The sequence below is a fragment of the Numida meleagris genome, chromosome Z (assembly GCF_002078875.1).
Source record: "Numida meleagris isolate 19003 breed g44 Domestic line chromosome Z, NumMel1.0, whole genome shotgun sequence".
Lineage (NCBI taxonomy): Eukaryota > Metazoa > Chordata > Aves > Galliformes > Numididae > Numida > Numida meleagris.
The window spans coordinates 40406312-40424787 of NC_034438.1; the positions used below are offsets into that span (position 1 = coordinate 40406312).

The 18476-nt window shown below is 38.0% G+C and overlaps 1 protein-coding gene across 2 annotated transcripts in view; it reads right to left on the reverse strand.

Annotated features, from left to right (window-relative positions):
- The window catches only part of FRMD3 (FERM domain containing 3), a 143310-nt gene that overhangs the window by 60297 nt on the left and 64537 nt on the right, over positions 1-18476 (reverse strand). For both annotated transcript variants that reach the window (XM_021380323.1, XM_021380324.1), the window contains exons 2-3: positions 14438-14542; positions 3750-3792 (exon numbers count right to left, since the gene is read on the reverse strand). In XM_021380323.1, the coding sequence (XP_021235998.1) occupies positions 3750-3792; positions 14438-14542 (148 nt within the window). The remainder of the gene's footprint in view (positions 1-3749; positions 3793-14437; positions 14543-18476) is intronic.

The following is an 18476-nucleotide window of genomic DNA, read 5'->3' on the forward strand; positions in this document are numbered from 1 at the left end:
CCTCGTCCTTGCACCACAGCAGCATGTACAGAAGTATATTTAAACACTCAGAATATGCAAGAGTCTGGGCATGGAATTTGAAGCCAACTTGCAAGCCTTTTCCTAGGCTACTCCTCGGGAGAGCAGCAAGCAATACAAAACAAGGCTCCTGCAGCCTGCTAAATAGATGTCCTTTTTCTGCAACACACACGAATGACACAATCCCAAATTGCATTTTGAAATATTAGAAAGAATATGACATCATACATTCCATTAATCTCCAGAAGCGTTACAACAAGGCACCCTTCTGCTACAGAAGGAAAGAGGATTCTCTTTTCCAGACCCTTTTTCTCAATTAGAAAATAAGCCACAACAAACATTTGAAGCAAGAGGGAGGGAGAAAACACACACAACCATCCACTTTCTTTTCTAACTTAAGTTTAAAATATACCATAATGTTCGTCCAAAAACCCGTATGGAGATATGCAAATGTTTAGAAAGGCCTTTCTATCATTGATTTTACAGCACTAGAGAAACACGAAAGAGAACCTGACATTCTTTCATTCTGTATATTCTTGTGGTGAAAAGCAAGACAGTCAATGGATTGTACCAGCTCAGAAAATGAGATTGTCAAGCCCAACGATTCCTCAATTCCTTGAAATTAAAATTACTTTCTAACTCTTACTCAAGTGGATGCACTAACAACAACAACAATCTGTCCCAAAACAGAACTCAATTTTCAGAAGAATGTCTCTTCAACACTGAACTAGTCTGAATAAAATCAGGGTTATAATAGCTCTAAGCCTTTTCTCTCCAATTGGTCCTTCATCTATCAGATAAGGAGCAGCTGGTGTAGGGAAATGCCCAAGGGTTTATCAGAATATCCTACCATTGCATGCTTTCCTTTCTTACTAAAAAAGAGTCACAGTTATAATCATTTCAAAGGATTTTATCACTTAGAACAGTACTGACTGCAAAATCCATTTCAATACGGCTATTAATTTGCCAGATTACCTGTTAACAGTACATAAAATATGAAGGCAAAGAAAGAATAAAACCTACTTTAATTATGTCAAACGCTGAAACCTTCCACAGCTTGCCCTAAACCCTCATGAAAGAACTTGCACACACAGCATGCAAGGTTTTTCGTGGCAAGATTGCACATTTTTAATATTTTGATTGCCTTTAACAAAGAGAAACTATCCAGTGTGCATTTAACAGTAAGGAGCTCTTAGTTGAAAACCAAACCCCCAGCATCCTGTCCAAAACAAACAGGGACACGGGACACGGGACTCAGTCCATCTATTTTTAAGCAAGGCCTCCTTTATCACTTAAGTTGGCTTTATATACAAAATGCTTACAGGAATGATAAGCCTAAGAAAAACTACACATTTATATTATCATGTCCTTCATTGGCAGAAAATCTGAAATAACAAGAGAAGAAATATTTATGTATGAGAAAAAATCTTTTTAAAAATACAGTGAAAAACTTGATAGAAGTTCTAGAAGTGTTTGATTCCTCTTCGTTTTTTAACAACCTGCTTTTCAACCAACATAAATACTAGCTTCTGCAGAGATCTGTATTGGCAGTGCTTTTATTTATTTATTTTCTATTAAATGTGGAGTTTTGACAGGTACCAAAAGCACATGTTTAAGTTGTCTTCAAAACCTTGAGGATGCAATATGGCAGAAAACATCCTGTCTCTCTCTTTGATGTCGTAGATTCTCTGAACTACATTATCTCACCAACATTTAGTGCTCATTGGAAATATCTGTATCTATACTCCAGCTGCCTTCAGGTTCACTGTTGCTGCAGAAGGACCTCTGGAGAACCCTAGGACATATGCTGCTGATTTCATATATCTCTTCCTTTACCAAGTGAATCAGATGTTTATCCACACAACTGGCTGAGGATGTTTAAGGCAGAACACTACTCTGTGGTTTTATTTTATGTATAAGAGATAGCTGATCTATCATAGACCTCCAACTGTGGAGTCTTCCTCATCACATTTAATTAGTCATGGTAGAACACTAGGCAAGAGGGATTATCATCAGCCAATTATTATCATTCTTCAAGTAGTGTTATTAAACCATCGTGGAGTCAAAGATAAAGAACATAGAGCACTCAGATTTGTGCCCAAAAATCACATGAAACTTCCTTTTTTCACTATACATGCATTTACAAACCTCATATTTGATTAAACTTTTTTTTTTCAGATTTGTACTGAGGCATGGAAAAATCCGTGATTAATTAGTTAGTTTAAGAATCTGTAAGAAAGCTTTGCACAGTCCATTTCTACACCTGCATTCTTGCTTCCTCTGGTTCATTTCAGCTATTTGCCCATTTAATGAAAGCATTAGAATTGAAGGAAATTAAAGTCTCTTAGCAAACTCCAGTGGAGTGATACAGTAGAACATCCTTTCTGCACTACTCTCTCAGATCATCTGAGATGTAAAACAGTAAGAAAAATGTGTGCATTTTGAACACAGAGCAGCAAGATTGATTCTCTTCCACTGTCATCAAGAACAAAACCCACACAGTTAGCTATTTCTCACAAAACTGGGTACAGGATAGTTGCATATTTATTATACAAATAACCTTAAAAATGAATAGGGCAAAAAAGGGAGAAGAGAGCAGATGACAAAACTATTCTTTATGAATATTACTGCTTGTATGGGAACTGCTCCACCCCTTCTGGTTGCACAGGTGAATTGCCTTCACCTGTGCTCCCAGGGCTGACTGGGTCTTTCCTCCAGGTGCTCAATCAGTGGTTCAGGCCATGACTCAGCAGTTCCCATACACTAGTGCAGCATTAATGGGAGAATTCCTAGGAGTTTTTCTTTGTTTATTTTTACATATTTGACAATCTCTTTAGATTCATAATGTTTTAAAATAAGCAGTCTCCCAAATAAAATATTTTTTGTATTCATACTTAAAAAACAAAGCAATTGCATACAAAGAGGTATGTGAGTAAAACTCTCCTTCATTTCATAATCTAAGTTGATAGACAACAACTTTTATTAGACAAGATGCAACTCTCAGAGCCCTAAATCAAATCTCCAGCAACAGCCAAATAAACAGCCTCTTCTGCTGCTGGATATAAGCTTCTGACTATTGAAGTATTTACGTTTAATGACGAAGTTTTCACAGTTGGACTATCTAACGGAAAGGATGAGCCAGATCGTAACATTTCAAACAGACAGTTAAAATGATACATTTCTATTTTAAGGAGTACTTTTATAAAAAAAAAAAAAAAAACAGCTGTAATTTTCCCCTTGTCTATAGCAGTAATTCACAGCTACCCAGCACTTAGATTTATTTGCAGCAACAATGATTTTAAACCAATGCTCTGCATTAGCAGGAAGCACTGAGCTGTGGAAAGCAAGCAAACAAACAAACAAACAACAACAAAAACCAGTAACCACAGTAGATTGCCACACTCCATATTTCATTGCCACCTTCCAGTGTTTGACTAAGCTGACTGAAATAGAGAGCCAGAGCATACAAGTCTTCTCCTCATCAGATCTGCCACTCCACAAACGTCAGCTGGCCCCTGGCTCCTGCCTTGCATAATAAGAGAAAGCTCTTGATGTGCAGAGTTGTGAAAAAAACAGTGAAATAAAGGTTTGGGGAGATTCTAGATAGGCCATGAAAGGCTGCTCTCCAACAGGAAGTAAATAAAGTGCACTCTAAATTACTGCATTAAAGCACAGAAAAACCTTTAAGAATTTCAAAAACAGAAAAAAAACCACGAGGTCTCAACACTTACATTTCATTTGCTTGAAGATGGACTTGTTGGGCTCAAGCCAGTGCTGGAAGGGCAAAGCAGAGATTAGAGGTTAATACAGATCATAGGAGGCAGCAAAATCCTTGAAGGTGTATGTGGTAACAAAAATAGGGAGTAGGATTTTTTCTTTCACCATGCACGCAAACTGGTAAAACCATCTCCATGCTGTTCTAATACTGTAATTGCACTGTATAAACTGTTCAGAAACGTAAACATTTTCTGTTCATTACTGCTGTCTTCTACAGTCCCTATGTAACTAAAGCACGTATAAATAATATATTCTCAGTCAATACTCTCAGAAAACAAACAGTTGTTCATTTTTAGGATGAGCTAAAAATTTGATAGGTACACTTTTTTCCAGCCAAAAAGTGTATTTTCCACAAAACATTTACTTTGTGGACAGCGAAAGCACAATGGAGAGGTAAGGATGCTAACCAGTTGGTTTCTAACTTTGTGGGGAAGGACTGCAATGGAAAGAAAACTTTCTGGTTTTCATTCTCCTGGAAAATAAACCCAAATGCTTCGGTGATGAAAAGCTAGCCTCACACTTCAGTTAAGAGCCTTAGCACATCTCCTGCTAGCACTAGCTGAACTGTTCAGGAGGATGTCTTGATTGACAAAAGAACATGCTGATATTCAAGTACCACTTCTGACCACAGCCAAAAGCATTTGTAGAAGGATTTTTCCAGTAAGCAAAAAATCTCCACACTAAAATGAGATTTGTGCTGCAGAAGCAGCTGGTCAAAAATCGTACTATTCAGCTTTAATAAGCATCATCAACACTGGAGGGCCTTAGACCAAGGGGAGGGGAGGAGCTGTATTTTTAACCCTTTTCATTGTAGCTCTAAAACCCTACCATCTACTTCAAAAAGAAAACTTAGTAACTGTATAACCATATGTAATATTTAAAATACCTTTAAAAGAACATTTACAAATTCTATGGCTTGTCAGGAGCTCTCATACATAGTTAACACCAATATTGAAGATTTGGAGATAAGCATTATTATGTACTTCTGCTTGAAACTCTCTTACTGCTGTGAGACTGTTATGGAAACCTAGTACTCACATTAAAAAAAAAAAAAAAACCACAAGAACAAGAACAACAATCCCAAGCCCCGATCAACCAAAAAAAACTTACACAATTTCTTCCTTTCCCTTCTGCTCAGTATATATATACATATATACTATATATAGTATTATATATATATTATAACTATAATATATATATTATATAGCTGTTATATAGCTATAGCTATAATATAGCTCTTATAGCTATTTGAAAAAGTCAATTACTTATTCTAACAAAAAACAAAAAGCAAAAATACTATTATAGTATTATAGTTATATATATAGTTATAATATAATATAATATATTACAATATATTAATATTATTACATAAATATATAATATTATAGTATTATAGTTATAATATATATATATATTATATATATATACTGAGCAGTATATATATATATATTTTGTGAGGGAATGAAGAATTACTGAGAAAACAATGCCTGGATCACCAACTTAACACAAACGTCTAGCTCATTTGACTCTGTCACACAGATACGTTATTTCTTTATCTTGCTCTGAAGAATGGTGAATGGCGTGGGGATGATGGTTGTTCATAAAAAGGTAAAGTAATTAAAGAAATTTGATGTAGCACTTCTTAGATCCAGAATGAACTAACAGATAGGAAAGCACTTAAGACATATAGACGCAAATTTACTTTCCTTAACCTATTCAAAAGGCCCACCTCACTGTCACCAGGATCCAGACAGTTCTCACCAAAGAATCAGACAGAAAAAAGAGGAACTTGACAAGGAATAGTCCTGTACTGTTCCCAGAGGGTGGAGAATTAAGAGGCTTCTCAATATTTTCATCTAGCAAGAGCAGGCCACCTTTTGTTTGGTATTTCTTTTTGAAAGGCCAAGCTAAAAAAACCATCACACAGGTCAGCTCTTATAGCTATTTGAAAAAGTCAATTACTTATTCTAAAGTAAAAAATAAAAAACAGCAAATATGAAATCCTCACAATTCATGAATAAGGAAAAGGGCAAGGTGGACAAAATAATTAATGCACTTATCTTTTTTATTTAATTAAGGGAGTCAAGAACAAGCAAGTACTGAAAAATATCCCCAAGCACCATATAAAAGAGGCAGTGCAAACAGAGAAAAACTCCCCACGCACCAAACTTCCATGTTTCGGTAAGTCTTGGCTTTTGTGGGTTAAAAACAGAGCAAATAGAGCAATTAAGCAGTATAGATTTTCACTTGGAAGTCAGGGAACTGTCAGGCAGCTTTTAGAAGCTCAGATTTCCATGGTGACCTTTGTTGATGGAAACATGTAGGCAATTCAGTTGAATCTTCCAGAAAACTATGTAGTTACCTTACAATTTTTGGAGATTTTCAAACACACAGCAATTAGGTGTCTAGTGCTATGTGAATGTCAGGGAATATAAACACCTCATCAATGCCAGTACTTCTGAAAATACCCACCCCTATAGTTGTCTGCATATTTCAGTTTTAGCTGTAGGAAAGATCTTCCCTCAAGTACTTATCTTCAAGTCTTACAGCGTTAACTATTAATTATTAATAATTGTGCCTCATCTCTTCTATATTCATACTATATTTATTCCAAGATTAATTAGCTGTTATAACTAGGACCAGATTAAGGTTCCTATAAGTTCACCCAAGGCTTTTTGCGGCAAATCGCAATTGAAAAATTGCAAAATATGTTTTCTATGTATCAAACTTACACCTTTTTCAACATTTTTTCTGGAAAATAAAAAAATCAGCAGTTGAAAGAAAAATGTAACATTTCATTTTGAGTTAGTTTATCAAGCAACTTCTAAAAATAACTTTAGATTTTCAATTACAAAAATGTTTCACTACTACCATATAACAATATAACAAGCGGTCTTGTGGGAACAGACCACAAGTATTTAAAATTTTCTTGTAAGGCTGACGTCTCCTAAGACAAATAAATAAGCAAATTAAGCCAGACTTAAATCTGGAACCCCATACAAGAATTTAATTTCTTTTCTTCTAGGGAAACGTACAAACCTGGGGAAAAAAAAAAACAGCTTTATATTTGTCTCATAAATTTCACACACAGGTTGCTTAATTGGATGATGGCCTGCATCTTTTCACCAGGGTAGATGTGGCACTTAGGGACACAGTTAGTGGGCATGGTGGTGCTGGCTTGACAATTGGACTAGATCATAGCTATTTTTTCCAACCTTTATGATTAGAAAGCATTCCTGCAAGAGGCTGAGTCTCTCATTTCCCAAACAGCACACTAGCAACACAGTCCATACGCAGTATAGAAGACTTTAATTCTCATCCAGCCAGCACCTACTATTACCAAAGACCTTGCAACAAGATTCATGTCCAACATCAACAATTTCTAATCTCTTCTGCTGAAAGTAGTTTGAATGGGGGCTGGGTATCTGGATGGTCAGCCAGATGCCCTTGCAAAAACAGAAGGCAGAGAGCAAGTCATTTAGAGATACTGAAGATCTATCACAAAGATAGCTACTGACTCTTGATGCTTTAAGTGCCAGCTATGAGTAAGCAAAATATTACAGATAATCACCTTTGGTCTTGGGATTGTAAAATGCACTTACAATTTTTTTCTGCATCTGTCCTTCAGTAACTACAGGCTCTCCCACTAAGGGCTCCTTGCAACTGCAAAGCGTGTTTCAGACTAGAGTAATTTTTACTTTGTAAATGGAACTCTTACCTCTGATCAGCATTTAAGAGGCACTGAGTAGTCATTAGTGAGGCTAGGTGTATGCCTGCTTACTCACAAATGGTGAGTAGCTGACATGCTACCAGTTTCCACTAAACAAGAACACCACACAAGGGTAAAAGCTCCATTCTGGTAAGTGGATTCAACTCTGCAAATGCTAACGTGTATCTAGCAAAGATATGGCAACCAGTAAGCTGCCCTGAATGAAATCATTTATTGCAAAGCTACGCCAAGACTGAGTTTGGTTTCAGTACAGCACAGGGATAAGGCTTTTAGAAGAAAAAGGGGCAAGGAAAGAGCGCATTATGTTCTGTATCTATTCTCACAGCTCTTGTGAGGGGTCAGGTGCCATAAATTATAATTCCCATACCATTCTTCCTCCACATTGTGACAGCAACTCTACAGTGCTCCATTTCCTCTTCCTATGGACTCCAGTACAAGCTTGGCCTAAAACAAAGCTAACGTTCTAAATAATTGCCAAGACAGGCAGTTGGGACCTGACTAGCACATTCAGTGATGTCTCCCTCTTCCTTAACAGTAGAGGGTTTTGATTTAATCCACGTGTTTGCAAAATTAACAGTAGCAAATGGACAACTAAAACAGCTGAAATATCATAAATATTTAAGTTTTTTTTTTTTCAGCTAGCACTACACAGTGCTCAGAAATGCCTATGGTGAAACAATTAGAAGAACCAGCAGACATCACAGTAATACTCTGGCCAATAATGGAGTAGACTTGAAGATTTTAAGGGATATAAGACAGTAGGAACATGGAAAAATAGAAAAGTAGCAAAATAGAAAAGTAACAAAACTATTTTATTTAAACCTCAACCATATATTAATCATTAGAATGAATGCCTAACCTTTCCCTTTAATAAAAAGCAAAAGCAAAATCAATTTGCTTTAGCCTCAAGGCAGCAGCTTGCACCAGGTCAGTGCCTGACAAAATTTAAACTTTTAAAAAAATTGCAACAGTATCCAAAGGTAACGGCAGCTTTCAGACAAGAAAATTAATTGTGCGCCTACTCTATACCAGCCAAATGATCCATGGTACCTGCTTGCCTCCTTCTTCATGCGGTAGGACTGACATTTTTTTTATGCCCTCAGGAGACTCTAAAACAAGGATATTGATACTGTTCTATTGCAGCAAAAGCACTCTTCCCTACTCTTCTCAAAATTAAGACAACTCTGGTCAGTGGTGTGCCAAGCAAGAAGTAACAACAGATCAGAAACAGTGCCACTCACTGGAACAGAAGCACCTTTTGTACAATTATGAGCTGGAATTTATTTAAAATTTTTCTAAACTCTCGCTCTGCTATTACAGTTACACTGACTATTTCAGAGAACGTCCAATGTTGTAAGTTAGAGCAGCTCAGCCGACCCAAACCTCTACATTAGTTGAGCATCTGTCTTTAAAATCTTCATGTATTGATGTATGCTTGAATTGCCACACACTCACAACCTGAACAGCTTTACAATGATGGAAGAGTAATCTCTGTTTTTATTAGAACAGCCTGCACAATGATTCAGTTTACAAGGTTACTAATCTTCACAAAAGATATTTCAATTAGTAGCATTACTGCTGAATTGTGTGCATATATTCACACTACCACTTATGTGTCATATTTTTATTTAGGATTCATAAATTCACTTACACTGGCAGAGAAAAGTACCTATTTAACTCAGCACTCTGGCCCTGAAAATAGCCTGAAGTAAACACTTTTCAAAAAAGAACAAGAGTAGTTGCTGGTTTAGTCACTGGTCCTGTCTTCCAACAGCACCCATTTTAGGCTCCACTTATTTGTTAGTCTTTGTAGACTTTCAGCAATTTGTCTAAATATTTATTTTTCAACTTTTTTTTAATATAATTTTGGCATTTACAATAATATATTTATGACTAAGGATAGTATTTAAAAAATAGCCTTTCAGTACATCAACTGCTTCATGATTTTGCTAAGTGCCTTTAGTTCCAAGAATTACTTAACTATCTTCACCTGGTTACTCTCTCCAAGCCATTTTATACTGTATCTCCTACTCAATCTGTTACACCTTTTCCTGGATGAATTATTCTAGTCTAATCCATCTCTTTTTGTATGAAAGCCATTCCTATTTTATGTAATTCTTGTGGCCTTCTCGTTTCTAATTTTACAATATTTTCTGAAACAGCATAACCTTACCTGTAGGCACGAATCAGTACCATATCAACATCCTGTACAGGATGACAGATTCATATACACAGTGAAGCATTAAAATTTTAATTAACCCGTGGCTCAAGCACTCTACCATTCCCCTTCTACAGCTGCATGAAGCCTTGCAAGCCATTACACAAAAATCCAGCTTTGTTAACTGAGGTTGGAAATGTTCTTTTCTCTCTTTCTGTCAACCTTCACCACCCTCACGTGGAAACAAGTGCACACTTTGAAGAACATTAAATAGCTGCTGCTGTTAAAGCAGAGATCAGCTGTACCCAAGACTTGCTGACTCCTTCAAAAGGTCTCTTTGATGAGGCACTGCTGTACATTTTGTGTACACGCCCCATTAAAAGCAGAACTACTATATCATGGTAAAAGAATCTCTTACTCTAGGACAGGAGCCTCCAATTTCCTTTATTAGTAAATACTGAGACAGCGCTGAACAATTTTGGCTGTAAGGTTCAACAAATACTCTGTCCAGGTCTGTTATACATGATGTATTTTAGACTATAAAGTGGATTTTCCAGCGCCTTACTAGTGAAATGAGCATATGCGATCTGTCAGAAAATCTGCCTGTGTGAAGTTGGGCCTATCAGCTTTCAGTGTTTCTAAGTCTGAAAGCAAAATGGAGATTGGATTTGTGACTGTTCTTTAAGGAAATTACAGGCAGTGTACCAGCAAGGCACTGGTGTCCAATGTCATCTTTCTAACAATACACAGAGCCAGGCGCCATGCTCTGGGGATGTCAGAAAATCTCAATGTAGTCACAGACACTATTGAACACCCATTCTGTTAGTGGGAGTATATTTATACAGCAATTTCACTGAGTTAATAGTTTTCTTTTAATACTGCCAGGCATAAACGTGCAGAATTAGAACTACTTCACCCACTACTGTTCCCAAATAACCCAACAACCTATCCAAATGAGAAAGTATCTTGATGCTTCAGAGTGATTTTAGTCTCAAACACTACTACAGCAACTGGTATGACCTCACAGACACTTTACAGACCTACAAGTTCTTTTCATATCACATAATTCTTTCAACATACCCCTTTGTTAATTCCAAGGCATTTTTACATATCTACCACTACATATGTTCTAATTCAAAAACAAAATCACATTCACATGCTCAAATCCACCCACTGGGGGGGGGAGGGGAAGACTAAAAAAACACAAAGCTAAAATTTAAGCATTTCCAGCTTTAAATCTCTGCTCAGGTGCCCTCCTGAAGAAATTTAAAGAATAAATTTCAGTATACTGCCTTATTCCTTCAACCCAGTCCTCCACTATCCTCAACACCAGCGGTCTCCTTCAACAGGAATCCTCTTTCTCATGAGAGATGCTGAACAGCAGCTGCATTACTCAATCCTATTTCCATAAAAGTACAAAGACCTAACAAGTTGCTCTGTTGGCCTGGGGCCTTTGGTACAGAATTAGCTACGCTGCACTTCCTCAAGGGCGACAGTGCAATAGATGGCCTCAGTATAATAGCTAGTGCATGGAAAAAGTATCAATACATAGTTCCTTGAGTAGCAGAATTATTAGCACCTCCTCAAGGTGATCTCTCCACGTATTAATAAAAAAAATACAGACTCCAAATGAAGGTTCCTGGATTCCTGGACTGCCTTTCTCCCCAGTCTCCTTGGAATCCCCATAGGGTGGGTTTGCCCTGCAGCACTTCCCTTAGTAAGAGGAGTAAAAGGATTTTACTTATAGACGTGGCAGCTCATCTTTGTGAAATCTTATGGAAATACTTCAGACCTATATCCTCAGCAAAATTTGACTGAAACCAGCTTCAAAAGTTACTACAGGTGAGAGTGCAGAAGAAAGGTATGATGATCCTACATACCTAGTTTTCACAGGAATCCACGCTAAAAATTCAACAGAACTAAGAACTCATATTTTCCCACTACAGTGCAATTAAACATAAAGTGGCATACTGCAATTTACTGCAAACTTAGTATAATCCTGGCTTTTCCCAAGCTACCCTAAGGCACACTTTCCCCAAAGGAACATTCAAAGAGCACAGATGGAGTAGAACCAAGTGTCTTTTAACTAGTAGTTCAGCTTGCTGTCAGCCAGAGCCTCCAGATTCTTTTCCACAGGATTGCTCTCCAGCATTTCATCTCCCATCCGTACATACAGCCAGGGTTGTCCGTCCCTGGTGCAGACTCTGGCATTTGCTCTTTTTAAACTTCACATAGTTGGTGACTGCCCAGCACTCAAATTTTGGTTAGCAACTTTAGATTAGTTACACCTGATAACAGTGGGGTAGTTTATTACTTTTACTATAAGGGATAGGTCTGTAATTACCAGGATCTTCCTTCTTGCCCTCCTTGAAAATGTCCATAATCTTTTCCAGCTTCCAGTCGACTAAGACCCCTCCAGATTCCCAACACCATTGAAAAATAATTGAGAAAGGTTTTCTTACGACATGAGCCAGCTTTTTCAGTACTCTTGGATGAATCCCATTGGGCCAAATAGACTGAAGTGCATCCAGCTGGAACACTAAATTCCTCACAAGTTCAGAGTCAAGCTTAGGATGATTTATCCTAAAGTATTTTTGGATGAATTATCACCTCCATTCAAAGCAATTGTTCTCCGTCAAATCATCAGCTGTAACTTTGGAAGTAAGCTCTTAAAAAGAAATACAAATGTATGTTTTAAAACAAGCATATAGTGAGTTCCACTTACAGATATTTACTGATCTACACTTACTGTTTGCTGCAGCTTATCTCTATAACCACATATCTCAGGACTGGGTTTTTTGCTTTTGTTTTTGTTTTTAATTTATTTGTGCAAGATAAACTCACAACTATCAAAATACAAATTGTGGAAAGTGTCATCACTTACTTTACCATTTCAAAATCATGATTTTCTTCTAGTTTTCTGCTGATCCATTTACTGATCAACTTCATCTAGCTACAATGTTTAGGCCTCAGCTTACTTAATCATGTCATTATAGGAGCATAGGAGATTTTTAGTGTAGAATAAGACCAAAATAGTCTTCTGTTGATAGGAAAAAAACTGTAGTAATAGTTTCACTGTTTTCCTGTATTTAATTTGGAGGTACTCATGCATCTGATACAGAGATAAAACTCAGGTAAGCAAACCACTAGGCTAGTCATAGCCTAATCCAGCATTTCACCTCCTACCAATTCCAACCAGGTTAAAATTTCTAGAGCTTTACTGATCACAAATGATCAAGTACAGAGATTGAAACAACTGCTAATTATTCTACTATTTCTTTAATATAATCAAAGAATCATAGAATGGTTTTGGTTGAAGGGACATTAAAGATTCCAACTCCCTACTGTGGAGAGGGCTGCTCTGCACCAGATCAGCCTGCGCAGGGCCCCATCCAACCTGGCCTTGAACACCTCCAGGGATAGGGCATCCACAGCTTCTCTGGGCAGCCTGTGCCAGTGCCTCATCACCTTCAAGTAAAAAATTTCCTCCTGACATTTAATCTAAACCTCCCCTATTTTAGTTCAAAGCCGTTTCCCTTGTGCTCTCACTATCTGCCTGTGTAAAAAGTTCATCTCCCCCCTCTTCATAAACTCCTTTTAAGTACTGGAAAGGCACAATGAGGTCTCCCCACAGCCTTCTTTTCTCTAGGCTGAACAAGCCCAGCTCCCTCAGCCTGTCTTCCAAGGAGAGGTGCTACAGCCCTCCAATGATCTTCATGGCCTCCTCTGGACTCAGTTCAACAGATTTATGTCTTTCTTGTGCTGGGAGTCCCAGACCTGAAGGCAGGTTTAATTTTAAAAGGAGGATGTAATGGAAATAACCTGCTGCAGCTTAGTAAAGCTATTCCAGTCTTATAATTTTGAGCAGAGAGTGCTGATATCAGTGATTTTTGAGGTAACTAATTTTGGTGTTGCAAGACATACTTGGAAAACTATGTTTCTCCTCCTCGATCATAGCAATTTCAAAGAGGTGACAATTTCCAGAGATTAAATGCCAATAAATGCCCTCCATGCTAAAAGTCATATTAAAGTCTTAATCCTAAGACCAGGAGAAGCACTTCTGAATTTCACTTTTGAAGACTTCTGCTTCCTGTGTTGACCATCCCTTCTCATTCTCACCTAGCAACAGTCGTGTGAAACCAAACAGGGACTGACAGTAGCAAATCACGTACAGATCACAACCTGCAGGATCGTCTTTCACCTAAGAGAGATTACTAATCGCTGTCCATGTAGCTGCCCAGAGAAGAGGCTAGGAAACTTTACTGCGCAAATATAAGGATGATCAAAGGGAGAACAAATCTGAAGAACATCTTGCAACCTGACAAAACTTATCTATTTTGTGTATTAAATCTAAGCCTATTCATTCTGTGAAAAGTAGAATGGAATTACTATTTCTAGTCGTTAAGCTCAACAAGATTCCTATCTACATCTCCCAAGAAACATACTTGACAAAAAAAGAGAAATACCATATTCCAGTGCATTGCCATAGCCTAGAGCTATCTTGTGCTACCTCTAAGTCATGCCTGTAAGTCTTTTCTACCTTCGGAAGAATTACACAAATCAGAATATATCAATTTAACTGAAACTAAATACATGAAGCGAGGGAAAAATTAATCTAATAACGCTACTCTGTGGAACATCTATGGATTATGTTCATAGACACTTAAGTTTGCCTTAGAATTTGCCTGTTTATTGAGAAAAATAATAATATATCATTACTTTAAAACAAATGTACTCAGAGTTCATATACATACCCTCTGCTTCTCAGGGTCAACATATCGAATGCCAAAATAGTCCTTTTCCAGCAAGCTGTAGTAGTTGCAGATGTGATCTATGAGAAATTGACCTTTCGTTTCCTTCTGTAAAGAGACAGAATTGATATATTATTCTGCATATTCTAAATCATTTTCTATAATAACATCTAAGCAAAGTGTCACAAAAAAGAGCTCATGAAATTCACAAAAAGAGCTCAATGAAATTCACAAGAGAACATGAGTATTTGTTTCCTCTAAAAGATGCAGCAGACTAGTGATCAATATACTCCCTGCACATTCCCAAAGCAACTCCTTAAGAAAATACTATTACTACTTCTGCCTCAGAACAGCTACTCTAACAGCTGCTCATTTATTACATTTAATATAGTACTGGTAGCCTCATTTCCACCTCATGCTGTAATGGCATAACATACATCCATTTACATACAGAATTCCAAAATGGTGTGTAGCGTTCTGAGTCCCCAAGCTTGCAAGCAGTTTTGGCTGTTTACTGGATGCTTATACAATACCCACAGCAAAAGAGACCCAACCACAGCACGACAGTAGCAGTAATATGCAGAAGAATGATCTCACATTTTACTCTTTGCATTGCCACTGGGTAGCAACAGCCATAAGGAAACCAGCTCTACACACAATGCTTAGTTAACAACTTCATTCTTTATTTCTGCTTTCTTCAATCTTCATAGCATTGCACATCTCTCCTTAATCTACCAGCTGACATGGAGAATCTCCATGAATCTTCACTTTTCTTCTCATTCAAGAAATACGATTTTTTTTTTATTCTATTACCAGCAAACTGTGGTATGTGTAAGCATTAACACTGGGCCAAAAGTCTACAGCTAGAACATCCAATCCTTAGGATGCAGAGGTACTTCTCTGCATTTCTGCCCCTTCTTCTACCTGAGTCCTTGAACTTAATACTTAAATGTCTACAAAAGTGAAACTACATGGGATACACAATCACAACATATAAAAAAATATTTAACTGTTCCTCCAAAAGGTTCCTTGCAAACTAAATGCTATGCCTTCCTCAATCTTTCTTTAAGATGCTAAGAGGCAGTCTAAACTATGAACAGCATGGCTATGGAAAAATTAACAGGTAGCTCCTGCATTTCGCAAGGTCGTTTACAAAACTGGAAGTCATTACCTCCTAGGTTTCACACAGGAGCAGCTAAGACAGGAAAAGCACTACAACCAGTCCAAGGACGTGCTCTGCAGAGCACAGGAAGGAATGGCAGTGTGACCACTACAGACAGGCGAGACCTACTGCTTCCCAAAGAAAACACAAGATACAGAATCATAGAATTACAAAATCCTACAGGTTGGAAGGGACCCTCTGGAGATCATCATGTCCAACCCCCCTACGAAAGCAAGTTCCCTAGAGAAGGCTGCACAAGAAACTGTACAGGTGGGTTTTGAATGCCTCCACACAAGGAGACTTCACAACCTCTCTGGGCAGCCTGTTCCAGTGCTCTGTCACCCTCACAGTACAGAAGTCCTTTTGCATGTTCTGATGGAATTTCCTGTGCCTGCTACCCCTTTTCCTGTCACTGGGCACCACCAAAAAGAGCCCGGCTTCATCCACTCGTTACCTGCCCTTCAGGTATTTATAAATATTGATGAGATCCCTGCTCAGCCTTCTCTTCTCCAGGCTGAACAGCCCCAGACGGCTCAGCCTTTCCTCATAAGGGAGATGCTTCAGGCCCCTGATAATCTTTGTGGCCATCTGCTGGACTCTCTCCAGTAGTTTCTTGTCTTTTTTGAACTAGGGACCCCAGAACTGGATACAGTACTGCAGCTTCAGGACTGAAGCGTTAAACAAATAAGAATACTACAACTCTGTTTTAATAGGTATTCCGTTACTTTTTCAAATAATAAGACATTATGACATAGATATAGTTGCTTGTATGCCCACTCCATCTGTGAACTAATTACAAAGCACTCTCAGTTAAGCTACCACCAGAGTGCTGCACAGTCCCTCCTGTGTGCTGGGGGCTGCTGCACTGACCCCTTCCTTGCCCCATGGACTTTCTCTCCTCCTGAGATCACCTCCAGCCACAAGGGAAGTGCTCATTTCTCTCCGGGTGTTGTTTCATGGATGTGAGGCCTCTGCTTCCCTTCCTACAGCATAAGCCACCTACTCTCACCACACCTTCCTTCTACTCCCTTCCACTTCCCACGTATTTAACCCTCCTCTGCATGTCCTTCACTCTTCCATGCACTACTTAAGGAAACCACTACCTTGTTTGTGCCATGTATTTCAGCACTTTGTTTTCCTTCTTTTAAAAAGGAAGTCTCAAGGGATGTTAACCCAATGTGTTTCTGTAAATGCTTCCTCAGCTTCATGCTTTGCGTCTTGTGCTGCTACCGTCTTCCTTGCAACATAGCTGCAACTCATTTTCTTCTGTAATTAATTGTTTCTCTACAGCCTCCAGATATTTTTAAAAAATTGCTTGTTTACTGTTAGGAAAAGTTAACAGGTATGCTGACTTTTTACACTACACAGTTACAGGTAAGAGCATGCTAGTGACAGCATAGAGAAGGACTCCTCTAAAAGGCAAAGCCAGGATAGCAGACTGGAAAGCATAAGAAGAAAACTGCTGCTCCTGTGATTGAGAGAAAAAAAATTCTCCTACAGGACTATATTTATGCAGCCATGTCTCAGTAAAGTATTTATCTCATACTCCAAGAAGTCTCTGCAAATTTTTGTGACTATGCTATAAGCAAGAGAATCAAAATATTAAGACAAAATTGCACTGTGACATTTAAATACATAGGCTGTAAGAAAAAATGTGAAAAAATGTGAATGAAATTGCAGCTCCACGCAGTTTTAAGATGAACATACAATGAATGTAATAGCAACGGGGAATAAAAGCTCCTGAGTAACTCAGGTACAGATAAACATGAAAATAGATTTTATTGACAACAGTGTATAAAATAAATCTAATTTTTAGAACACTGTAAAAGATGAAAATGGACTATTATGATTTGTGGTTATCGGTATACCACATCATAACATCATGTAGTGCACTGGGAATTAAAGAGTTAATGCTCCCGTTCCATGGTTCATGGATAGTTCCAGGTATCTGGTTCTCAGAAGAGAATAAGAACTACATTTCCCAGAGGACTGCTTGCTGTTCTGTTACCATTTTCCGTTCAGAGCGAAAGATAAAAATGTTTGCATATCACGAGACGTCCCCTGTTTTTGATCATCCGGCTTGTCCTGGCAACGTCTCTCTCCCTAGCTGTCTTGCCACCAGCATTAGAGTAAGGCCTTTTGGTTTTTGCACACTGTTGTTTTATTTGCTTTATTAGCTTCAATTCCAATTATATTGTATTATATTGTGTTATCCTGTATTCTGATATCTTATTTAGTAAATTAGTTCGTTTCTCCTCCGATCGTTGCCACTGTTTTGTTTCTAGGCCCATCTCCCTGCCCTTTCCCCTTTCCCCCTTGCCTTTTTTCCCAGGGCATGGATCCATGAGTTCCCCCACCCCGTTAGTCACGGAACCGGGCCAAACCAGCTCATAAACGATTGATATCAGATTTTCATCTGACAACATTAAAGCACATTACTGGAAGAATAGTCAATAAACCTACCAGTTTCTACAGGCTCACACTGTAATCCATTCATTTAACAAGTCATTGGCTTTATCCACATAAATAATCACAGAAAACATACAAGTTCTTGCGGAATCAGATAAAAGGCTAGGACACATACTGTGATTTTCAGTCCAACAAAAAAGCTCCCTTTCTTAAATGAACTGCTGTCCTAATTCTTCTTGCTTGAAAGGTAGATGATAGAAATAAGCTGAACAAAAAAAAGAGCAAACAAAAGCCTCTAAGCTAAATTCATGCTCTAGGAATCTTTGAACCCTCCATGGATAATAAACAGGAGTAGTTAATAACTCCACCTTTGGTTAACATATACTTCAGTTAGTAGTGCTATTCACTCAGGCTTCAAGTTCCACACAATTCATTACCAGACTTTAGAAAAGATTCTAAATTGATAAAAGT